Source organism: Hemibagrus wyckioides, linkage group LG27 (assembly GCF_019097595.1).
Source record: "Hemibagrus wyckioides isolate EC202008001 linkage group LG27, SWU_Hwy_1.0, whole genome shotgun sequence".
NCBI classification, from domain to species: Eukaryota; Metazoa; Chordata; class Actinopteri; order Siluriformes; family Bagridae; genus Hemibagrus; species Hemibagrus wyckioides.
Genome location: NC_080736.1, coordinates 9,981,741 through 10,004,995, shown reverse-complemented (window position 1 = coordinate 10,004,995; position 23,255 = coordinate 9,981,741). Strand labels below are relative to the sequence as shown.

The 23,255-nt window shown below is 37.3% G+C and overlaps 1 protein-coding gene across 1 annotated transcript in view; it reads right to left on the bottom strand.

Moving 5' to 3' along the window:
• Positions 1-23,255, bottom strand: part of b4galnt4b (beta-1,4-N-acetyl-galactosaminyl transferase 4b) — a 103,125-nt gene that overhangs the window by 37,092 nt on the left and 42,778 nt on the right. Inside the window, exons 4-8 of the mRNA XM_058381413.1 lie at positions 13,223-13,321; positions 7,402-7,497; positions 4,075-4,165; positions 3,653-3,753; positions 1,494-1,561 (exon numbers count right to left, since the gene is read on the bottom strand). Coding sequence (XP_058237396.1) covers positions 1,494-1,561; positions 3,653-3,753; positions 4,075-4,165; positions 7,402-7,497; positions 13,223-13,321 — 455 coding nt within the window. The remainder of the gene's footprint in view (positions 1-1,493; positions 1,562-3,652; positions 3,754-4,074; positions 4,166-7,401; positions 7,498-13,222; positions 13,322-23,255) is intronic.

Below are 23,255 nucleotides of genomic sequence, written 5' to 3'. Positions count from 1 at the left end.
TACATTTACATTCACAGGAATTGCAGCACAGTTCCAGTGCAACTCACACCAAACTCACACCACCTCCTACAGGAAGTTTTTAGTTCTATACTAAGGTCAGCTTCCCCATCCACATGACAGCTTTCACGTGACCAATTTTTATGCTAAGACTAAATCAGCGTGAAATCTACCTTCCCGTACATAATCCTAAAGGATCAACGATTCTGACAAATGGATTTTCTGTCCAAATATACTTTCTAGAAGCCCCACTTCCATCTTTCATACTAGTGATGTTTTGGTTGGTGTGTGCTGTGTTTGAAAGATGCACTGATGCAGCATCCTTCCCTTGAAAATGGTATAATTCAAAAATATTTAAAGAATTGCACTTTTTGACCAAGCTTGATTTTTTTTTTGTATTTAATTGGTCTAAAATGACCAATTTTTTAATTTTTTAAACTTTTAAATTTAATACTTTATGCATTTCAAATTTACTAAACAAATGGAAAGTGTGCTTGAATATGTCCGTATAAGGTGATCAAGTTTTTTCCCCTCAGTTTTACAAAGACTATTTCTTCTAAGGGGACAGGGGCTCCTACAGCATAACAGAGCCCTGGTATTTTACCCTAGTTTTAATTCCTCTGTGGACAGCATACTGTATGTGATTATTTCTATCTATTTTGTATATTCATTCATTGTATATTCATACTAAAAAATTATTTAGATTATTTAGATTTTAGATTTAGTGAAAGATTAGAATCTGCAGAAAGATTACAGAACACAGCAATTATATATAAATTATATATATATATATATATATATATATATATATATATATATATATATATATATATATATATTTAATTCAATGTTTTTTGTTTAGTGACTTGTTTTCTACATTCTAGAACAATACTGGAGATTTCAAAACTATGAAATAACACACATGGATTTATGTACACATGTAACGACAACAAAAAACAACAGTCAGTTGTTATTTTAAGAAGGTCAGGTGTTCTGGAATAGTTCTTGCAAGAACAGTATTGTCAAGTGCATTTGCAAAACCCATCAAGCACCATGATGAAACTGGCTCACATGAAGACCATTCCAGGAAAGCAGGACCAGAACTTACCTCTGCTGCAGAGGAGAAGTTCATTTAGAGTTACCAGCCTCAGAACTCACCAATTAACAGCACCTCAGATTAGAGCCGTTATGAAGGCTTTACAGAGCATCAGTAGCAGACATATCTCAATATCAACTGTTCAGAGGACATTATTGTGTATTTCGGCCGCCTTCAGCATTGTTTTACAATGTAGAAGGAAATAAACATCAGGAAAGACCATGGGATTGTGTCCAAACTTTTGACTGGTGGTGTATATATATATATATATATATATATATATATATATATATATATATATATATATATATATATATATATACACTAACATAAGTCTTTATATTTGTAAATGACTGTATCACTTACTGTAAAACCAAGAAATTAAAAACATTATACTTACTGTACAGACTTTGAAGTCTGGGACCTGAACTTGCTGAATTCACCTGGAGCCGTCCACTCAGAGCCGTGCTGCGAAGAAAAATTTCACTCTGTCACGTACTTCTGCCAGTTGTTACACATTGCATATCACTTGCACCAGAGTGATACAATGCTGGCACTAAAATTCTCCCACTGTCACTGTGTACACAGAAAACTAGCATCTTCTTTCCAATTATTGGCAAAAGTGTGAGCAAGAAAGCTTATTACCATTCTGATGGGAATGTGTTAACTAGATAAACACGGGCCAATAATAACCTGAATACAATATAGAAAGCATGATTATCTTCTTTTTAAAATGTGCTCTGTAGATGTTTTTCTTTTCTTTTTCTCTCCAGAAAAGCTAAATAGATGACAGAAGGAATAGATATCAATGACAACACTCCTTGATCATTTCTAACACCCACCCTGAATGATTAATCTTGTTGTGTCTAATGTCTCATCCATGATATGTTTTGTCCAAGTTTCAGTATATCTAGCCCAGTAATCAGTATCTTACTCAGGATGCAAAAAGACTTTCTAAAGCAAAACTCATCCAGTGTTCCTGCAGTTTTAATCTTTACATGTAATCTTAATATACTATAGGTTTACTATAAATTGGCTTTGGCTTAGATGAGATTGCTGGAAGAAAAGTTCAGTCCATATTTTAATCATCATGAAACAATGCTTTCTAGTTAGTCAGTATGTTTGGTATAATAAATAAATGTGGAATTTTCTAATTACACTACATGAAATTCTGTAAAGTATTGAACTAGAAGCCAGGCATGATGATATGTACAGGTCATTGCTTAGTGTTGCCAAATCCAGTGCTAATTGTACTACCATTTAACTCCACTGATTGCTGCTATTGTTGCTGGCATAATGGATTAATGAATGAAATCAGGAAATGGAATGATTAAACTAGAAAAAACATTTGGATATTTTGTAGTTTATTTACATTTAAAGCATTTGGCAGATGCCCTTACCCAGAGTGACTTACAATTTTATTTCATTTTATACAACTGAGCAATTGAGGGTTAAGGGCCTTGCTCGGGGCCTAGCAATGGCAGCTTGGTGAATCTGGGATTCAAGCTGACAACCTTCCGTTTAGAACGCCAACACTTTAGCCACAAAGCTCCCACAACCCACTTATGTTTATACAGTTGGTGAAAGAAATTTACAACAAAAAAGCCCTGTCTTAAAGTACAGGATAAAGTACAGTGATCAGAGCACAGGGGCAGCTATGATACAGCGTCCCTGGATAGAGAGGGTTAAGGGCCTTGCTCAATTGCCCAACAGAGGCAGTTTGGCAGCTTGAACCCCGATCTCCTGATCAACAATCAAAGACTTAACCACTTGAGCCACCACTGTCAAGATGTTTTAAATTTTTATTTAAATTTCAAGATGTTTTCCATTTTATTACCTGACTTAGGTAGAACCAAAAATGGAATACTTTTAAAACCAGTTGCTATGACCATAACAAATGTCTGCATCTCAGGACAATTATCCACAATATGCTCATATTAGCCATCCTTTCAACACAGTAGTGTTTGTACTACTTCTTATTTACATCTGTAGACCGGAATTATTTATAATTTCACTATGGAGTGTGGTGATGTGGTTGTTAGCATCTTTAGGGGGTTTCCTCTGGGTACTCCGGTTTCTTCCACAAGTCCCAAAAGAGTCAGAGTTGTGGGCTGACTGGCATCTCTGAAAAATTTTGTGTTGTGTGTGTGAGAGAAACAGAAAAACCTTATAAGTCTCATGGGATATACACAAAGCTCCCTACAACCCTCTGTTGGATAAATGGTACAGAAAATGGATGGAGTATACAGTGTCACCAAGAAGAAAATGAGCCTGGTTGGTCTTTCTCATTTCATCTCAGAGACTTTTTCCTTGCCAGTGTTGTGTCTGGCTTTAATTAGTAAAATACTCACTAGATGTACATCTGGATGTTCTTTGTGACAATATTTTTGAATGGTCATGGTTATTAGCATCCTTTTACTCGAACAGTACTTTAGTTGTTTAGTACTTTAGAAGTTTACACCGCACACACTGGCACAGTTAATCATGTATGTTTCCCTAACTGGACTATAAAACTAGACGGTTAATAAGCATTAGCCTTGAAATATTTTTAGTACCCACCTTTCCCACATACACCAGCAGTTTTGCATTGAGCGGGTTCTCATCCAAGCTCAGCCACAGCTCAGAGTTATCATCAGACGATATGGCGAACTGGAAATCTCCTGGAGAAAAAAAGAGGATAAAATCAATCCATGTAAACCGACATACTCCTGTATGAATCCATAAAATATGCAGGTGTAAAATGTGTTTCTTTTAACATCAGCAGCTTTATAGTCAGTATTCTACTATAAGATGAAGTGGCAATGCTTCACTCTTTCACCCCTATTTCCTTCCCCTTCTCTCTACTGAAGCTCTTCTGAAGCTCGCCTGAAGCAATGCTCTAAACACAGCACTTTTTTTTTGTAAGTGGATTTCTCTTACAAAAGCAGAGCTCCACAGATGTAAGTCCATATATCTATTTGTACAACTGCACTGTAACAAACCGTCTTTATATGGATGAATAAAGCCGAAGATGCGGAGGCCGTAATTCTTCCACTTGGGAACCACAGCTAGTTTCTTCACCGTGGTTCTGGCCTGCAAACAAAAAGTATCAAATATAAGAATTAAACACTGTCTCTATTTTTTGCCCTAGATAATGCCCTGTTATCCAGATCCACCTCCAAAGCACTTTGCTTTACATTATTAGCAGCAGTAATTTAAAGTTGTGACTAAACAATAGTCACAGAATGTAAAGGTGAGAAACTCAGGGACTTTAATTTGCACTTCACAGATATAACTCACATAACTCATAAGGCTCTAGGGAGTGATTAAACTTTTAAATGGACCTAAAAATACAGATAACACCACAGGTAGAGCAGCAGATGATTAATATTAGTGCCATTTGATATACTGATATATATCTAACATTTGAAGCAAGAAGTTATTTATATTCAAGAAAAATGTAGGGTGTCGCTGATGATGTCACTACCTCTGCTGTAGAAACAGTTTCAATTGGACGGTTGCTAAAATTCTAATTTCATCCCAGTGATGTTATACTAAATATACAAACCCTCGTATAAATATAATAAGAATGATAGATTTATGTTAACTAATTCATATTAATTTTGAATTTTATTTCTCTCATAGTACGATATACAGTGGAACCTCGGCATACGATTTTAATTCATTCTGGAGACGAGTTCTTAAGCCACAAATTTCTATCGCAAAATAAATTTTCCCATAAGAAATAATGTAAATGCAGATAATCCGCTCCAGCCACCCAAAATATCACCAACATTACCAATATGAAGCGTATTTACGTAATCTGTATCTCTGCTTACAAAGAACTGACCCAAGCCAAGCATTCCATGTCAAGGGTCCTCACGGGAAGTTGTGCCACCAAGAACAGGCTAAAAATAGAACAGACCACCCACACCACAAATCTGTCAACGAAAAAACGTGTGAAAAATCACATAGCTTTTGAACACAATGTTGGTATCGTGGGTTGACTCTTTCAAAACAGCTTTCGCTGCCAGAAATTTTTTTTGTATATTTTGTAAACTCGCTTTGATTGGCTTTGCTTGGCTTTCCAATGATGCCAGCAAGCTTTAAACAGCTCCCTGATGTTCGGTTCATTCATATTCAGAAAATGCTTCATATGCCGATGCAAATTTCTTGCTACATTTCAATTCTTAAAGCGAAAATTCGTTGCCGATGTTCCACTGTATAGTGAAATCATTTCCACTGTCTGTGTCATAAAAGTAATAGTAATTAATGGGAAAAATTCAATAGAAATAATGACAATAAAACCAGAAATTTAAATGTTATCATGTTGGAATATTGGGAATCTAAGACAAACATTAAACACAGCCAAGTGATTGGTCATTGGTCTTACCTCTTGATTAATTTTCAAAAGTCTCTCGTAAGTTTAAAGAGAATCAGTTGAACGTTTTGCGCCAAAAAGCAGCTAAACTGCTAGCTTAAGGAAGTGACAGCTAGCTACACATTTTAGAGATGAATACAAACAGGACTTTATAGTTACATTAAGTCACTTTTTGGACCACTTGGTGCTGTTTGAGGCAAACTGACCTGAGACATTACAGCGGTTTTAAAAGCAATAAAAGCAATAAGAAATAAAAAATACATTAAAGTCTTTTCCAAACATCTCCATCCCAAACAATATAGATAACATTTGTAATTAATGTGTACAATTACTAGATCGCATTTAACAATAAATGTGTCTTTTTTTGTGATAAAGTTATAATTTGTGTAACAGAATATACTATAATAAAGACCCTGGTAACATAAATCTACAAAACAACCAAAATGGAACAATGCTTCAATTAATGTTCATTATTTTGAACAGATTTATCAACTACAAATGATGAACAAGAATAGAAGCACAAGAAGCAAAATATTATTGTAGTCACTGGCTGTGAAATACATCTCACACTAGTGAATTTGCAAATGCGGATGATTTGCAACAAATGCAAAATGTTATTTTTAGTAAAAATATTAAACGGATCAATTTAACCCGAACATCACACAAGATTTAATTAGGATATTTACATAATACACCTACTGCAGGATCTAAGCTATTTCAGCTGGTGGGGTTATGTTTAGGTTTGAGATGTCAGTCATATTCATTCCCCATTTGCTGATTGGCAGCTGGTTACAAGGTTCTGCCAATTTCAGAGGTTCACCAACCAGCATAAGGAGAAGCCGTGCATTCAAGCAGGACAAAGAAAAGCTCACAGTCTAATAAACATTGAGATGCTAGTTTTTCTGGACAAAACACACCTTCTCATTGTCCATTCAATCCCAGTGAAGCCTGTGCATCAGGCGGGACTCACGATGATGCTTTAAAAGCCTGTTGTGCAATGAGCGTTTATCTTTTGTCCCATTAAAACAGCGAGTACACAAACATCTAACAAACACTAATTGATGCACAAGCTTCATGTAGTGTGTATTAGCTCTGTGTCTCAGGCTTCAAAGGAGATTCAAAGGAGATCACACAAGCTTGTGTTGTTCACCGGGAAGAGTTTGAAGTTGATTTAAGAGCAAACAATTTTTTTGGCTTTTAAGATTTACTAAAATATTCTAAAATACTAAATTCCACCAAAATTAATGAATAACGTAAACATTTAATTGCTACATTTTAATGTCATCTTGCAATCATCTGCAATCACCTGTCACACACGCACACACACACACACACACGTTTATACAAAGATTTCCATCCATTACAATCCAAATCTTCACGCTGGATAAATTAGATCCATCATAACCTCCACAATCTGTTGAAATGTTTTAACATATAATCCAAACAAATCTAAATTTACATGTGAGAAGCGACATTAATTGTCAGTGTCACGATAACAATGCGACTCCTGACAGAAGAAGTAGCTTCACTTTTTATACATAATTACTTAGCAATCTCCAAATATCCTTACTGAAGGGAACAGCATTGTGATTCATATTAGCTGAATGCTGATTCATTCAGGCACAAATCCAACCTAACAATTTAGTTTTAATTCATTTGAATAATGTTTTAATTCATGAAAGAATAAATTACCACCTAGAACCACTCCGCAGATCCGAGCTTGTCTTTTCTATGAATTTCACTGTAACAACTGAAATAATAAAAGTTACTTTAAAATGAACAACTGAATAAAAAGTCTTATCTTGTTCTTATCTTCTGTGTAAAACTAAAAACTTGCCAGCTCCTAATTAGGAATACTACAATATTGATTAAAATTCTGATTTTAGTTAGTTGGATTATTAATAGATTATTAGGAAGCATGGAGCTGATCAGGTATTGGTTTACTCACATGTGGGTACAATGGGAAGTGCAGGTTCTTCCTGAGCTGAGAAACTGAAGAGCCGCACCAGTCCTCAAACACGTGCAGGTTGGCCTGGCCTTTATACTGCGAGAATGTGAAGAGAGAAAGAGGGAATATATTATCACTGCTTCAGGGTCAGGGATTCATACACGATTTTAGATTCAAGATCTCTCTCTCATTCTGTCTTTCTCTGTGGACCATCCCTTATTTCATTCCTTGCAGTGGATCCATATTTCCTACACTGCTGTCTAGTATCTAGTCTGTCTTTAGGGTAGGAAGCTCCACCAAACACTCAGCTGACTTGATGAAGCCTAGTGCAGACTTCAATTTGAAGGCAAAAATGACATAGGACAAGCAGGTGATAGAAAGCGAGTGAGAGAGCTATGCTTAATACACATCCCCAGATTAGGCCCACACATGTCCAGCTCAGACTAATGCAGGCTCCATCCTGCTGAAATTGGGTCTGTGAATAGGAACAACCCCAAGAGAGGTGAGAGAGTGTGTGAAAGAACTGCAGCGGCTGCTCTGGATTTGGCTGCGAATCAACGCCACGCGAGGTGTGAAAGCAGGCTTCCTCTTGCTGTGCCATCAGGGTCATTTATGGATAACGGCTTCTACCTGTAGTCACATATGGTGTGTGCCAAGCTACTCAGGAATTCATGGGAAAGGAAAAATCTTTGACTGAGATATTTATATATATAAGAGAGAGAAAACAGGTGAAGCTGAACATTGCTAAGCTCCCTCATATTAGAATGCACTAAAAGCAATTTCGCACATTCCAGCAAATAATCAAAATTCATACATTCCTGTGTGTCCCTGGGTGTTACTGAAGTGAGAGGATAACGGTGCACTGAGCAGCTGACATGCTCTCACACGCTGCCCCCTCCTATCTGCCCATCAGCTTCGGGTCTCTCGCCACCGTCAGGTTTAATTTTAGCCTTTCTAATTGCAGCCAGTATGGATGTAGGCCTTGGCATCCCATACACCCCGAATAGGGGTGGACAGCGGGCATTTCACGACTGACCTGACTCATCACAGACAGACATGGCAGACACTCCACGGTCTCCTGTGCTGTCCTATCTCTCATACATGCCAATCACACCAAGTATTGTACAGCATGCCCGCCTTAGCCTTTAAATATTTCAGCAAGTCCTGTAATAAAATCAATAAGACTTTCCACTAAGCCTGTATTAATAAATGATTAGAACAGAGCTTATAATTCTTAGTAATCATATCCTTTGCTGCTCCCAATTCCATGTTCCATTCAGTGGGCCTCGTTTTTCAAGCTAAATATGAATACATTTACTAGTAAATTGTTTAGCAAGAGCATTTACACAAGAAATGTTGTATTCATGAAAAGAAAAAAAATGCATGTGAATTTACTTATAAATAGATTTTCACTTCATTTTTGATACATTGCTTTACGTTTCTTTGCACACACAATGCGCTAAGAATAGTTCCAAAAATGCATGACTGAGCACTGAGTACTGAAAAAATGTAAATGTGTAACTGTGTTCATTTATTTATATTACCAGAGGATAAATTTCTCTAGCCCTGCACAACATCTATGGATTCTTGTTCTAAATCCAAAAATCCTGTTTACAAGGCAATGCTGCAGAGAAACCGATAACATCCATGGCCTAATATGCAGCCTCATTCTTTATTAGAAGCCAACGTTCACCAAAACCTCCAAATCCCTGTGTTATCAGCAGTAATTTCCGTATTTTCCAGATAGTGTTCATCTTCTCAAAGAAAAATGAGCAGTGCTTAAATATACTCAGCTTGGATAAGCGTGTGCTTTGAGCCATGGGTGCATAAGGAGGATGAGTGTGGTTGATAGGACGCTTCCTTCTATCAGAATGATCTCTCTGCACTTCCAGAAGAAGCCTCGCTGACGCATTCCCCACACGTTCCCACGGACAAATAATGGAATTCAATAACAGCGCTGAGGAGCTCGTAAATCATGAGGTGATACCAGAGGTCATTTCTTTACCAAGGTGGGTTTAGGCCAAGGATGATGGGAAGGATTGGACTTTATTGTGTATTGGAAGCATGTTTCCAGCATAACAGGCGGACTGAGACACAATCCTTATACTCAAATCACTTGAATCAGAATCGCTGTCGTTTAATGGCTGACACTATCCTGAGCTTTCCCTTGATGTAAGAATGGGTGGAAGTGTTCATACTAATATTGGTTAGGTTTAGTCTGAATCTGGCAGCTCATGTATCACACACTCTAGAGGAAGAGTCACTAGGGACCACACCAGGTCTTTGCCATCATGATACCTCTTCCTTTTCACTGCATGTGCCCTTTCTCCTGGAAAACAGCAGACTACCCACAGTGCTAGGCTGAGACAGAGATTAGTCAACACCATGACTAGCAAAGAACGTATCATTTATCATCATTCAGCAGGATGGTTTGCAGCCGTGGAGATTGGAAGCAAGATGACATTCCCATTACGTTGACATGTATTTCAACACTGAACCATTGATCCATGCCTTTAGAAATTCTTGACATGTGTGTTGCAGATTTCTTTTAGCTGATTGGAGAGGAGATGCAAAGACATGCAATTACCCCAGATTTTTGTAATGACAAAATCACCTTTATGAAACTAGTATCATCCATTTTCTTACCTTTTTGGATGACATTAATATCATTATATCGCTTAAGATGTATATTATAAATACTATAAATTTTATTCACGGTAGGATTTACACATCAAGTCACATTGTGTCTGGCGCTCTACATTGCAAATTAACCAGATCTTAAGATGTTTGTGATAAAACAAAACAAAAAAAACCCACACAGATACATAATATATTATTTCAGAAATAAGGAATATATTATGCTGTTATAGCTCTGCAACTGACTGACCGGCATGTTCCTGTAACAGATTGTCCTGATTTGTTTAATTCCTCTCATACTACAACTCTAAGCAATCTTTTTAATTGTTTAAAATATTATGACATATACAGTATCTGTTCATAGCTACACATATTGTTGTGGAATGTCTACAAAACAACTAGAATGCACATTAATATAAATCTACAATTTGTCTTGCAGTTGGAACTACTAGCATGGCTGTTGTTCAACACCTTGAAAGCCCCACTTAAAGATTTTGGCTCATTCCATCTTCCCTGGCAGAGTTTTTCCATCCATAGAGCCATCCATAGAGTGGACACTACACACTATGACTGTGTTCCTCTGGCTCCTGCTTTCCAGTTATACTGTTCACCTTGAGGAAAGGCACCTTGAGGAAAGTCTCATTATCTAATCCTTCATCTATCCTTCATCTCCTCCTTCATAGATCAGCTTAAAACCTCCCTCTTCTTTCACTTATCTTCTATTTAGGGATCTTCTCTGGACTTCCTAAATTGTGTAAGTATTCCACACCTCTGGTACTATAATTATGTCCTACATTACTCTATATCCTGTAGATATAATCCTCAGATAATTCGCTTCTTTTCCCATCGCTCTCTAGCAACCATGTTACTTCGGTGGCAATTGTCTGTTTTGAAGACATTGTTATGCCAGATAATCACACATTTAGAACTGGCAGGACACTGGGATTCCGCTAATTAATAGGGGGAGTAATGAGGCGGCGAGTGGCAGAACACTGTGCTCTTCATTACTGGCTGATAAGAGCTTGGCAGCCGTGTTGCCGCTTTGGCTTTGACTCGGTGTGATGAGCTCAAGCATTTTCTGGTGATTATTTAGATAGGTCAATAACACATTCAACTTAGATTTATCCGATGGGATTGCACTAAACAATGTCGTGACTCTAACGATACAGAAAGCCTGACCCGGCTTGTTAGTTTTATAGTTTGATGTTGTGAGGTTGAGTAATGAAGGTTCTTATGTTTGCAGGTGACTAACACGTCTATATTTGGAGAGAAATCATACCGTGCTGCAGAAGGACTGGCGCATCATCGCTTTTCCTCCTGTCCTTCTGGCCACCTGTTCGTGTAATTTTAGCATAATTCCTAAAGGGATGGGAAAATGTGGGTGGATGTTTCCTCAGAGAAATCACACATTATTCTAATGGGGGGAGGACTGATAGACGGAGAGGGGGTTTGGGGGAGTTCATTATACAATATCTTAGAAGGTTATCACCAAATGTCTTCATTCTCATCACACTATTCCCTTTATTGGAATAATGCTACTATAAAGTTAATCATTAATGTGGGCTAGAGGACTGATTTCAGCAAATTATTTTATAGACTGCTCAGTACTCAGCATATAGACTATATCAGCAATTTCCATGCTATTTTATTCCTTTATGGGAAGGCAGCTTGGACATCACCAGTGGGGATAAAATGATTTTTTTTAGCAGTTGAACAGTAATTCAAAAAATTATCTGTGGTTCTGGCTCTTAATCTCTTGATTCTTCAGTCATCTGGTGAAACTGCAGTGTTTTGATCATCCACAAAGGTTTACAACAATGGGCAGAATGATCCTCTTTTCATTGAATGCACTGATTCAATATAGTAGATTACTGTTTTTAGTCTATTTTATTCAGTTAAATGCTGATAAACAACAAGGAATGTGTCAAACCACACATCACACATAACACAAACAGGCTACATTTCCGGCTTCAATGCTTTGTTCGGCTACACGGTTAATAACAAAATAAATAAGTCCAAGAAATGTGCAAAATAATGCATCTGTGTACTGTCATTTTATGCTGTTTATGGATGTACCGATTCTCAATAGCAACATGCAAGCCACAGCAATGAATGTGCTCTTTTACACAGCATGGGTCTCAATGGAATTCACAATGCCACCATGCAAGGATTTGATTTTTGAGGACAACAAAAAAATAAGTGAAGGATGAATTCCTTTGGAGCAGGAAATCACACTGGTGACTAGTGACTGTACGGTCTTACCGAATAAACAACATAAAAATCAGCTTAGGGCCCATACGTGTGCGTGTGTGTGTGTGTGTGTGTGGTTTTAGGTATTTTTACTTACTAATAGGAAGCACAGCACAGATATTGATTGCCTGATGCGGTAATGTTGTGATGTTACTAATGAGTGAATGTGACTTCCTGAAGTACCGCATGCTCCTCACCGTAAATAGACTAAACTCATTAATTTGTTTCAGTACAGGCAAAATAATCTGAGTGTTTGTATTCTGTAAAGTCTGAAACATACTAATTTTATATGACGATAAAAATGTGCATTGTGCCCATATCTCATATTGCATACAACTGTATTGCATGTAAAAAATACCATTATTGACAGTGCTAATATATTATTTATTAATAATCTATCTTTTTAATTGCATGTAGTTTATATTGCTAAAACACTTGTAGATATATTTTTAGCTACTAATAGAAGGGATATGGAGAAGATGCTAATTACCTGATGCTGTGATGTTGCTAATGAGTGAATGTGGTTTCCTGAGGTAGCACATACTCTTTACCTTAAATAGACTAAACTAATTATTTTGTCTTGGTATAGTCTCCCATTAAAACACTATTCCAACGTCTCACCGTGCTCAATCCACTTTAGATGTGTTTTAAACCACAACCTAGATACTATATAGGTCAGATTATGTTCACAGGGTATGCTGTTCTTATGAGTGTATGCTACTGGCTTACTATGGTTTCAGACATGACTACAAAATAGTGAACTGTGTGTGTTTTCAGTGTTTTCAGACAGAGCTAGCAGTACAGAGAAAGAAGGAGCGAGATCATGACTGGGGAAAACAAAACCTCCACAGTGTACACTTCATCCTCGCCCAGCCTCTGGAGGGTAAACATTACAGCTTGTAAAAGAAATGAAGGCAAGCAAATGAGGCTTTACCTCTGGTTTCCATGGCAACTTGAGGAGCTTCTGGCTGAGAAGTTTTTGGATATCTGGCTTGCCATATTTTTCCTGTTCAGATTCACTGAGCTCATCACCCTGAAACAGAGAAAACAAGTCCTCAAAACTCCATGTACACACACCCACAACAATGAGTACAAACTCGTGCTCAGAAAGAGAGAGTGAGAGAGAGAGACAAAGAAAGAGACAGAGGAAGAGAGAGAGAGATGGGAGGTATACACCTTAGACCAAGCAGAATTCAGCTGAATTATCTCTTTCTTGAAGAGAAGACCTCAGAAGACCTTAGTCTAGGCTGCTGAAATCCAATTCTTCTGTTTTATTATAAAAACCCCTTAGTAGTTCAGACAATATTTGGACACAGAAGGTGTTTTGAAACATTCTGGGTCGCTCAAAATGAATGAAAAAGCTATTCATTATTCATTCATGGTGTGAATGCTCTCTTTCATCGTACTGGATAGATCATTGCAAAGTTCTTGTTCTGGCACTCAAAGCAAATACAAAACACTTTAGTCAAAGCCTCAGAGAATAGACTCATATATTCTGGTCTCAGAAAATAACATTTACTGTTTGCTGATGTGTATGCCTTAGAAACAATTGAAAATACAGTTACATGAAAGGATTTGAGTTATAATAGTAGCCGAAAACGCAAACACGGTCACATAGTTTCACTTGAACTAACTCAGTTCAAGTCACAATGTAGTCAGGGTCAGGGGTGAGGGGAACCGTCATATCCTTTCTTATAACGTTTGAATGAAATTGAATAAACCAAACCACACTGTCCCAGTTTGTCTGAATTTATATGAAATTTAAATAAAGTAATAAAAAAAGACACTACAAGTAGAAATAGCCTTTATTTGTCACATATACATTACAGCACAGTGAAATACTTTCTTCACATATCCCATCCTTGGAGGTTGGGGTCAGAGCGCAGGGTCAGCCATGATTCAGCGCCCCTGGAGCAGAGAGGGTTAAGGGCCTTGCTCAAGGGCCCAACAGAGCCTTAACCACTTGAGCCACTACAACCCCTCTATATACTCTATATTGCCAAAGGTTTTGGGACACCCCTCCTAATCATTGAATTCAAGTGTTGTTTTTCAGGGGTTGGGCTTGGCCCCTTAGTTCCAGTGAAAGGAATGCTCTTAAAGTGTTTAGGTGAGAGCAGGGAACACTGCTGTCTCACAATATCTTGGATGTACTCCTCATTCCTCTGGTTTCTCCAGTTTCCTCTTACCTCAGAAAACCATGTCAGAGAGACTGTCTATAATAAATTGACCCTCGTATGGCGCACTGCAGTAGACTGTCTCATCCAGGATGCACCCAGTGTTCCATAACCCCAGTATTCCTGCACCCATGCTCCCAGTAGTCCCGGAATCGGCTCCGGATCCATGACCATGATAAATATTCAAATGAATAAAATGTTTCATCATCCAAATCAAAAATATAAACTGATTGAAGCTTTAAACTGATTGAAGTTTGGCCTCTGGTATAATCCCATGTGAATCATATTATACAGCACAGTAAGGCTTTTTACTATTTACTATTTTTTTTTTTTGGTTGTTCTTGTCAAAGAAAAGACCATCACAAGAAAAATTATTTTGCTGTCACAAAACAAAAGGCTTCACATAGGAGACAAATGGCCATGTTATAGAAAAAAAGCTTATTTCTAATAAACCTGCTTCTCACAAGACAAATCATCAGAAAATAAAATGCCGTTGTTTACGCAGCACCTCATTGCTCAGTTGTCTCTGAGGCTCAGGAGGGAAGACTCGTCGACGGGCGTGTACAGGTTTCTGCTTTCCTATTAACACTAATCCCAGTCAGCCTTCGTCTCTAATCCCTGCAATATCGCTGCCAAACAGTCACCATGAAGACAGTGCCTCAGTGCAGAGCACAATGAGAAGTAACAATATAAATTCCCAGCACTGTGTCCTGAGAGGCAATACAAATGATATTTCAGCTAGCTCCAGGTAAGGCCAATAAATGAACTTTCCCTTTAAATCCTGCTGCTTTATGAAGAAAATCTCATTTTATAGACTTGTGGGAAAGGAAAGCAATTAAAAAAATGATGTTACTCTGTTTGTCTGTAATGGATTGTTCAATTTACAAGCAGTATGTAAAACTTAGAACCTAAATCACAAGCGCACACAAACGCCTGGGTAATGTGTGTAATCAAATCAAATCTGCTACGCTTCAAAGACTGTGTAAACTCTTAACACCTCTTTGTTTCGGCAAACGAGGGTGACAGGTGGACGATTAGAAAAGACAAACAGTGTACTTGAGAGAAAGAGAGAGAACGAGATAGACAGTGCGTGTGTGTGTGTGTATAGAGAGAGAGTGTGGGTGAGAAAGAGTGAAGCGTGACAGTCATGTAATGTTTATAACTCATGCTGGAGCCCAGAAGCTGACTCTGATAATGATACACAAATGAGACAGCTGGCACTAAAATGACAAACCACTGAGGACGGAGATGAGCTCGAATTATGACGGCAAAATGCACCTCACTTATAACTCACCTGCTAATAGGGTGCGGGAATTTATAAGTGCATTAAAACAACCTGGCAGCCCCTAGGCACATCATGACATAACTTGAGCCAGGATTATACCTAAATTATAGCCTAGAATATTTCTCAAATCATCTGCATTGCTTATGTGACATTTCTGTCATTTTTTCACCAGACTATTACAAACACAAACCACTCAAACACCGCTAATGATGTCAACAAACGCCATTCATAGGCACATAAAATCCTTAAGACGTGACAGCAATCCTTCTGAGCTCCATAAAATAATGAGGCTGTGCCCAAAAAACTTCTCCATTCCAATTAAGCCATGTGCCACGACCCCTGTCTCACTGCAGATGCCAGAGGCTTTAGAACCTCAGCTAAAGGTGTCTAAATGATTGGCCTCAGTGCTGCTCGGCCTGCATGCTGCTGCTATCCAGCGCTGTCTGAGTGTGTGATGTTATTGACCCCGGTGCTAGACGGAGTGTAGGACTCATAAATAAATGAGTTCTGGATTTTCTCTGCCTCCATCAGCCTGTCGACAATGCAGGAATGATAACCAGCAGCCGGTAACCACTGGAGACATGTGGCCAGGAATATAGGCAAGGTTAATGAATTCCACCTTGGTAGATTAGCAGGGCAAGGAGCAGAGAAGAGCAGGATGAGTGGCACAGCGTGAGGGATCTTTTGGTGGTTGGAGACAAACGCATCATAAGGCAAGGAGGAGTCAGTCGTTATTACTGCATTTCTCTTTCTGGAAGCAGTAAACACAAGCACATTAGACTCAGTGATGTAGCAACGTTTGATGTTTCTTATTGTTCCAGGAAAGTAGAAACAGGGGCTTAGATCATGAGCTGTCAGAATGTGTGCAAGAAAACTTTCACAAGCAAAATAAGTTACCTTAAAATATTTTTCTCCAAGGCATGACTTCCATAATTCTCAATGATGTCTTGAATTGCATATTTTCAGTGCAAGTGGAAAAAGTCAGCAAGATTTAAGCCACATTACATTCTAAAGGAAACTGTCAGAGTAGTCAAATCCTTCCAAAGTACCTTTCACATTGGGCAGCATTTTTATCAAAAATGGAAGCAGATTCAGGGTGTACTTCTTTAGAGTCACTGAGGTGGCATGGTGGTTATTTATGAAAAAGCACAGCCTTAAATTAATACATCGAAGTCCATGAATTAAAAAATCAAGGATAGAAAATAAGAATCTTCTGGTCACTAATTGTGTAATTGGATGTAAATCATGGGCTAATAGTATATAAATGTAAAATCCATGACTTCAAGATGCATTTATGCATCACACAAAGGTTTAAGTGTAATAATCATTCATAAGACATCTCCATGTGCATGTCCCACAATAAGATCAATAAATTCTGACTTTTAAATCAATTGATTTTTCACAAATTGAATTGTTTCATTATAAAATACAATAATTGGCAAAGGGACACAGAATAGAATCAAATATTATATTATATTATATTGAGTATGGAGTATGGAGTATTTATCCAATCATATTTCAGCTAGTGGCTGACATCATGTGTTGCCCGGCTTTAAGGCCTTCAGAATGAATAGTGCAGGCGCCCGTAGCTTAAAATAAGTGGCAATAAAACTGTTCCATTAAACAATCAGATTTCGAGTTGGTGTCACTGGGGCCATCAAGCAGGCATACGATTACATCAGCAATTTCACGTCCTTTGATTGGATAATTGGAGTAGTCAGAGGCAGCGAACCGCACAAACTAAATAAAATATATATATTTTAACTCACAATGGCTGACAGAGGAGAAGAAATCGATTTGGTCGCGGACATCCTTACAAATACATTTTCAAGGCGGACTTTTCAAGAAAATCCTTTTGATTCTTCAAAATAGTTGGTATGCTTTTTCAAGAACCATTTATGCTTCTGGGTTTTCAGTTTGCCTTCATTCCAGATCCCCGGGGTGGGCTGTGGGTTTTTTTTTTTTTTTGCTGCAGTGAAAGGAAACTTGTGAGACTGAATTGTGTTAATTTGTTTTTTTGATATATGTAATGTCATTTTATTCATGTTCGCTACAAGAGCCTGTGACACAACGCACTGTTATACATTGTTTCTATATTCGCTGCATCTCATTTCGGATGCTACGTCCTCCGGAGATTGCGGTTTGCTGCATATGTCATCAAGAATGTCTTTATTGAGAAAAGTAAGCATAATAAAATTGTGAGGTGTGAAATACTGTAGACTAATTTCGTTTTTACTTTGCTGTTTAACGGTGTATTAGTATCTATTGCCATGGCCATGAGGCAATAGTGGTGGATTAATTCAGGAAGGACACCAGTGAAGGCCTAGGTGTGAAATGCACGGCCCGCCACTGATTGGACTGGACTGTTATGTCACAGAAAGTTAAAAAAAAACACAAACACACACAAAAAAGACATCTACACTTTTCAGAATTTCTCCTATCTTATTTTTTATGTAGTATAATGTAAATGCTGCATATAAAGTTCCATACAATCCAAATAATCAAACATGTGTACAAGTCAAAGCAGCTGCATGATTCTCATGTAAAAAAACATAAGTTGCATTAATTCAACAAACCAGAATGAATAAGCTATTATAACAACAATAATAATAGCTTCCAACTGAATATTATTTTTATTTATTTTTTTTAAACTAAAATGTTTAGCCCATTTCTGAATCTGTTTGCTTTGTACTGTGCATTTCCTGTTTGTTATAATAACAATATAACAAATGGATTTACTAAGGATAATTGAGGTCTCGGTAGGGTAAACACAGAAGCTCACCGAAGCTTAACCCACAGATTTTGGATATTTAATGTAATTGCTTTTCGTTTAATAGCCTAGAGTTCTCCCCCCAGAAGTCTCCATAACTCATCATTACATCTTAGTGCTTTCAGCTGGAAAACTGTTACACTGCGGGGGCTGCAAATGGAAAGCTTGCTTGAATGTAAAATTGATATTCACGCTATTTATAGTACACAGATTTACTGAAGGATTTTTTAGGAGAAAATCTATTTTTGACTAAAATAAATGTGAAGGTTAAATGATAACAGTTTAGGCAAATATTTGGACAAACCTTTTGAACAGTAAAACTGTTTGTACTGTAAACATGTATCTCATAAAATATGAAAAAGAAAATCAAATGAATAAAAGAAAGAAATGATACAATGGTCTTACTTATTCTTATTCTGTATTATATTGCAAAAATTCCAAAAAGTGATGAGACAGCTAGAGAAAATTTAGTGTGAAGCAACTGTATGCCTTATAATTGAACAATCTATAAATAAATCTAGCATAGCTGCTTAGTTTGCAGCTTTCTGGTAGATGGGGAATCCGTTCTCCACTCAGCATTAATGTTATTCTTTATTCCCGTTTAATGGCTCTCTCTTCCCTCATATATACAGTATACAAGCTCACTGAAACTGAGCCTGAGCCCCACTGTAGCATCAGATTCCTGTTCTTAAGGTGAGAGGTATGGTACCCAATGTGCTCTTCAGCTCTTATTACCCATTTGACTTAAGTTTTAAATTATTGTGCTTTCCGAGATGCTTTTCTGTTCACCACGATTGTAAAGAGTGCTTATATGGGTATACTATGAAGCAGTCCGGCCATTCTTCTATGTTCTCTTTCATTAACAAGCCATTTCTGCCTGTACATCTGTTTTTTTTTTTCTGTTTTGTTTTTTGCAGCACTCTGTGTATTTATTCTTTGTGTGAAATTCCCAGGAGAACAGCAGTTTCTGAAATATTCAGACCTGCCCATCTGGCAACAACAAAGACACTATGGTCTCTAAGATCACATCTTCCTCCATTCTGACCTGCATGTGCTTGATTGTATGCGCGATGCTGCTGGATAATTGCATGAATTAGCAGGAGTAAAGGTGTTCCTATTAAAGTGGCTGATGAATGTATATTGTATTGGCACAGTATGATTGAAGGAATCTACTCAAGAATTATGCTGACAGCCAATAACAATCATTCAGCTTAATTTTATTGTGCAATATGAAAATAATTGTGTGAAATTTTTGTGTAGCAATTTAAAACTCAAACATATGGAAAGTCAAACAGCAGGACCGAGCAGGACACAGAGAGTCTTCCTGTGTCGATGCGCGTGTCCTCGTCCAGGAACGTTGCATGCACACTCTAAAAATAGCTCACTGAAAGGTGTAATGAACAGGTATTGCGTTTGCGGCACAGTCAGCGATGAGACGCCAGAAGCAGCAACAGATGACTTTAATGTCAACATGGATGAGAAAGGAGATGTGAGTTGGTTGATTCAGTAAATTAGCTCAGGTCAGGATAATCATATTACACCTGTTGATGTTAGCCTAACGTTGACTGAGCTAACGTTAACATACACTGTTGTTGCTAGGTAACTTCAGACTGTGAGCTAAATATTTAATGTCGATTAGAACATTCTGTGTAGCATGAAAACGAGCTTTCACTTTACGCACATTTTCTGTAAGCAATGTATGACAAGCAGACTCTGGATGCTAGTTTAATGTTAGACTCAATATGATCATAACTCATATCAGATGAGGTGGATAGTTAGGATACATGGAGAGATGGGATTGAATGGATAGATGGAGGACAATGAAAAATGTTAATATGAACAGGTTAACTTAATATTAAAGTTAATTTTTTTTTTATGTTTGTGAGAGTGTGTGACAATCTTGCAACCTGTGTAACAAATAAGTAGTGTATAAATAGTCTATTCTGTTATCAATTTTCCCATCCGTTTGGATTACAGAAGTAAGGATTACAGATGGTAGTGCCTACCCTGCTGTAATACAGTGTTGGAGGCATAAAAATAATCCATTTTAGGTATTTGTGCTGCACAGAAAATTAGCACCAGGAATGTAAATATTTTAATTTGTTCATTAACTAAGGGTGGTTGTTTATGCATGAAAGACAATTATTAATGTAATGATCAACATTTTCATATAATTAAATATTAATTTTGCTGCTGTCTGCAGTTGATATTACAGAATAGTGATTCAACACATAGTTCATAAAAGCTTTTTGCTCTTTTCTATTCTAAACCCCTGCGGTTTGGGGGATGTGTCTCTGACAAGCGTCCGGTGCAACAAGTCAATTTTTTTTACATTTTCAGGTACAGCGATTAGTTTGGAATAAAAGTCTGTTTAACAGAGGAAATTGAGTCTAACTTTATTTATATTTTATTCACACACAAAACATTAATGGTGAATATTTTTGACTTTATAAAATGGTTCTCTCAAGTCTTGGTGATCGGCACCTATTAAACAATAAAGAAAGCAAAACATCTTTTTTATATACAGTACATAGTTTAGTAGCCTACAATTCTTTTTGGCAGAATTGTTTATTATAATCAACTTAATTATTTCCTGGATTTTGTATTACCATTGTCCCTAAATGTATGTAAATGCAGGAAATGAGATACAAATTGTGCCCCACCCACTTCTCAAACCAAAGTTACCCCAGTATTTCAACTTAATCACCTTGAATGTGTTTAACATTACTTTTTTCCTTATTATTAGCCACTTTGTTGGGATTTAACTTCATGATCCAGCAGATAACTATTATTATCATTTGATAACTCTTAATTATATAACATTTCGCTGCAGGCCACTAATCCGATTGGTTGAATGGTGTTCCAAGTGTCCCTGTAGTTCCAATAACTGCCCTGGGAAGTTTCAGTCTTTGTATCACTCTGCTCGTCTGCATTTGCCACATACACTCTCACTTCCTAGTTCGAAACTTGTTACTATAGCTCTGATAGCAACTACACCATACCTTAAAATGTGTAAGTTTGTCAAATAAAGATGAAGGAAACGAAGGGACGCCTTCATATGCTATAAAGTGAGTGTGGCATCGTCTAGATCTATTTCTATTTCTCAATCTATTTTCACTAGAGAAGCAAAAATAAACAGAACATTTGGCCATATTGTGCCTGAAATGCCACTTACTCTATGATCATTTCTTGTTTATAGAACTGTCGTAATACAGCAATATCACTAGCAATCATGCAGTTATACTGCGTACACAGATATGATTACCTGTGGCCAAATCAATGCATTCTTGCTCATGTGATATGGCTGACTGTGGCTGCTGGGAAAACATAATAATAATTGAATAATTTGGTCTGATTTGGATTTATCTACCTTTTATTACATGGAATTATTTGATCATTTTGTCTGTGTGTGTGTTTATGTTGTGTATGAATGAGTGTTTGTCTCACAACAAACAGGATGTCCAATATGACTAAATATGCACATTATGCATGCTTGATTTCACAGATTTGTCCCTAATTTGCTGTTATCACAAGAACAACTTCCCTTAGACTTGTCAAAGAAGCATGAGGTATTTGTCTGACATTTTAATTAAGAATACATATATATATGATCTGTCCTCAAAGTCATCTCCGCCTCGGAGTCGTATTCAATTCATCTCATCGCAGCTCATCTAATCTCCGCTCGAATCAACTCGACTCAACTTAACATCCCTCCGAATTTTTCTTTCGCTCGTGCTGACCTCAAAAATTCTTCTATGTCTTGAGAAAGTTAAAAGCTAAAAGCTGTCAGAAGTCTCTTTCCCTCTGAAGTAAAGAAGTTGTACAAAGTCTTACACATTCTAGTGAAAGACCAGTCCACTAATACACACAGCCAGACGGATGTGAGTGGAGACTCTAGCTGTCTGGAGTTTTGCTCCCCCGGGTCTCTCCACACAAACACCTTAACTTCCCATGAACACACAAATCATGCTGTCACACACACACACACACAAATCACACATGCACACGCACACACACACACCATTGTGGAGCAATGCCAGCATTAAAATACATGGGTGATCTAAGGGCCACCCTGCCAAAACTAAGAGCAGAAAAAATACACATTTTCACAACACTGTAGCTTTCAAAATTGGCTTAAATGAAAGATAAGGAAACATACTGTGGTATGAAGTCAGAAAGACAAGAACACGCAAATAGTAAACACTGAATAATCTCTACAAGATGCATTAAGATACTAAAACACATTACTTTCTGTAACGTTTCTCTATTCTAATTTTGCACACACTATTACAACTGTAACTCTTTGATTTTCCGAGGACACGCTATACTTTGATGTCTCAGTTTCATATCCTACTGACTAATGTGCAAGAAATTGCCCGAGGAGCCATGTAATAGAACTGTATTAAGTGTAATGGTGTAATGGTTACTATCAGAGGTTCATCTTCTGAATCACTGCTTTGGCTTAAGCTCCATATATGTTCATTATAATGAAAAAAAGGAAATGTTTAACCCTTTCATGCCTACCTTTTAAAAAGTATGTCCATTATGCGTGACCATGTTATAAATTTAACAGCAAGATAACGTGTTATACAACGAAACCTCCTCAGAGCATGTAATACGAAAAATATTAGCTTATTTTTCATGTCTAAATCCTCATTACAAACTGAATAAAGTAGACTGCATACAAAATCCCCATGGGCGGTCATCATTATTTATTTTGCTACCTAGTATATTTACT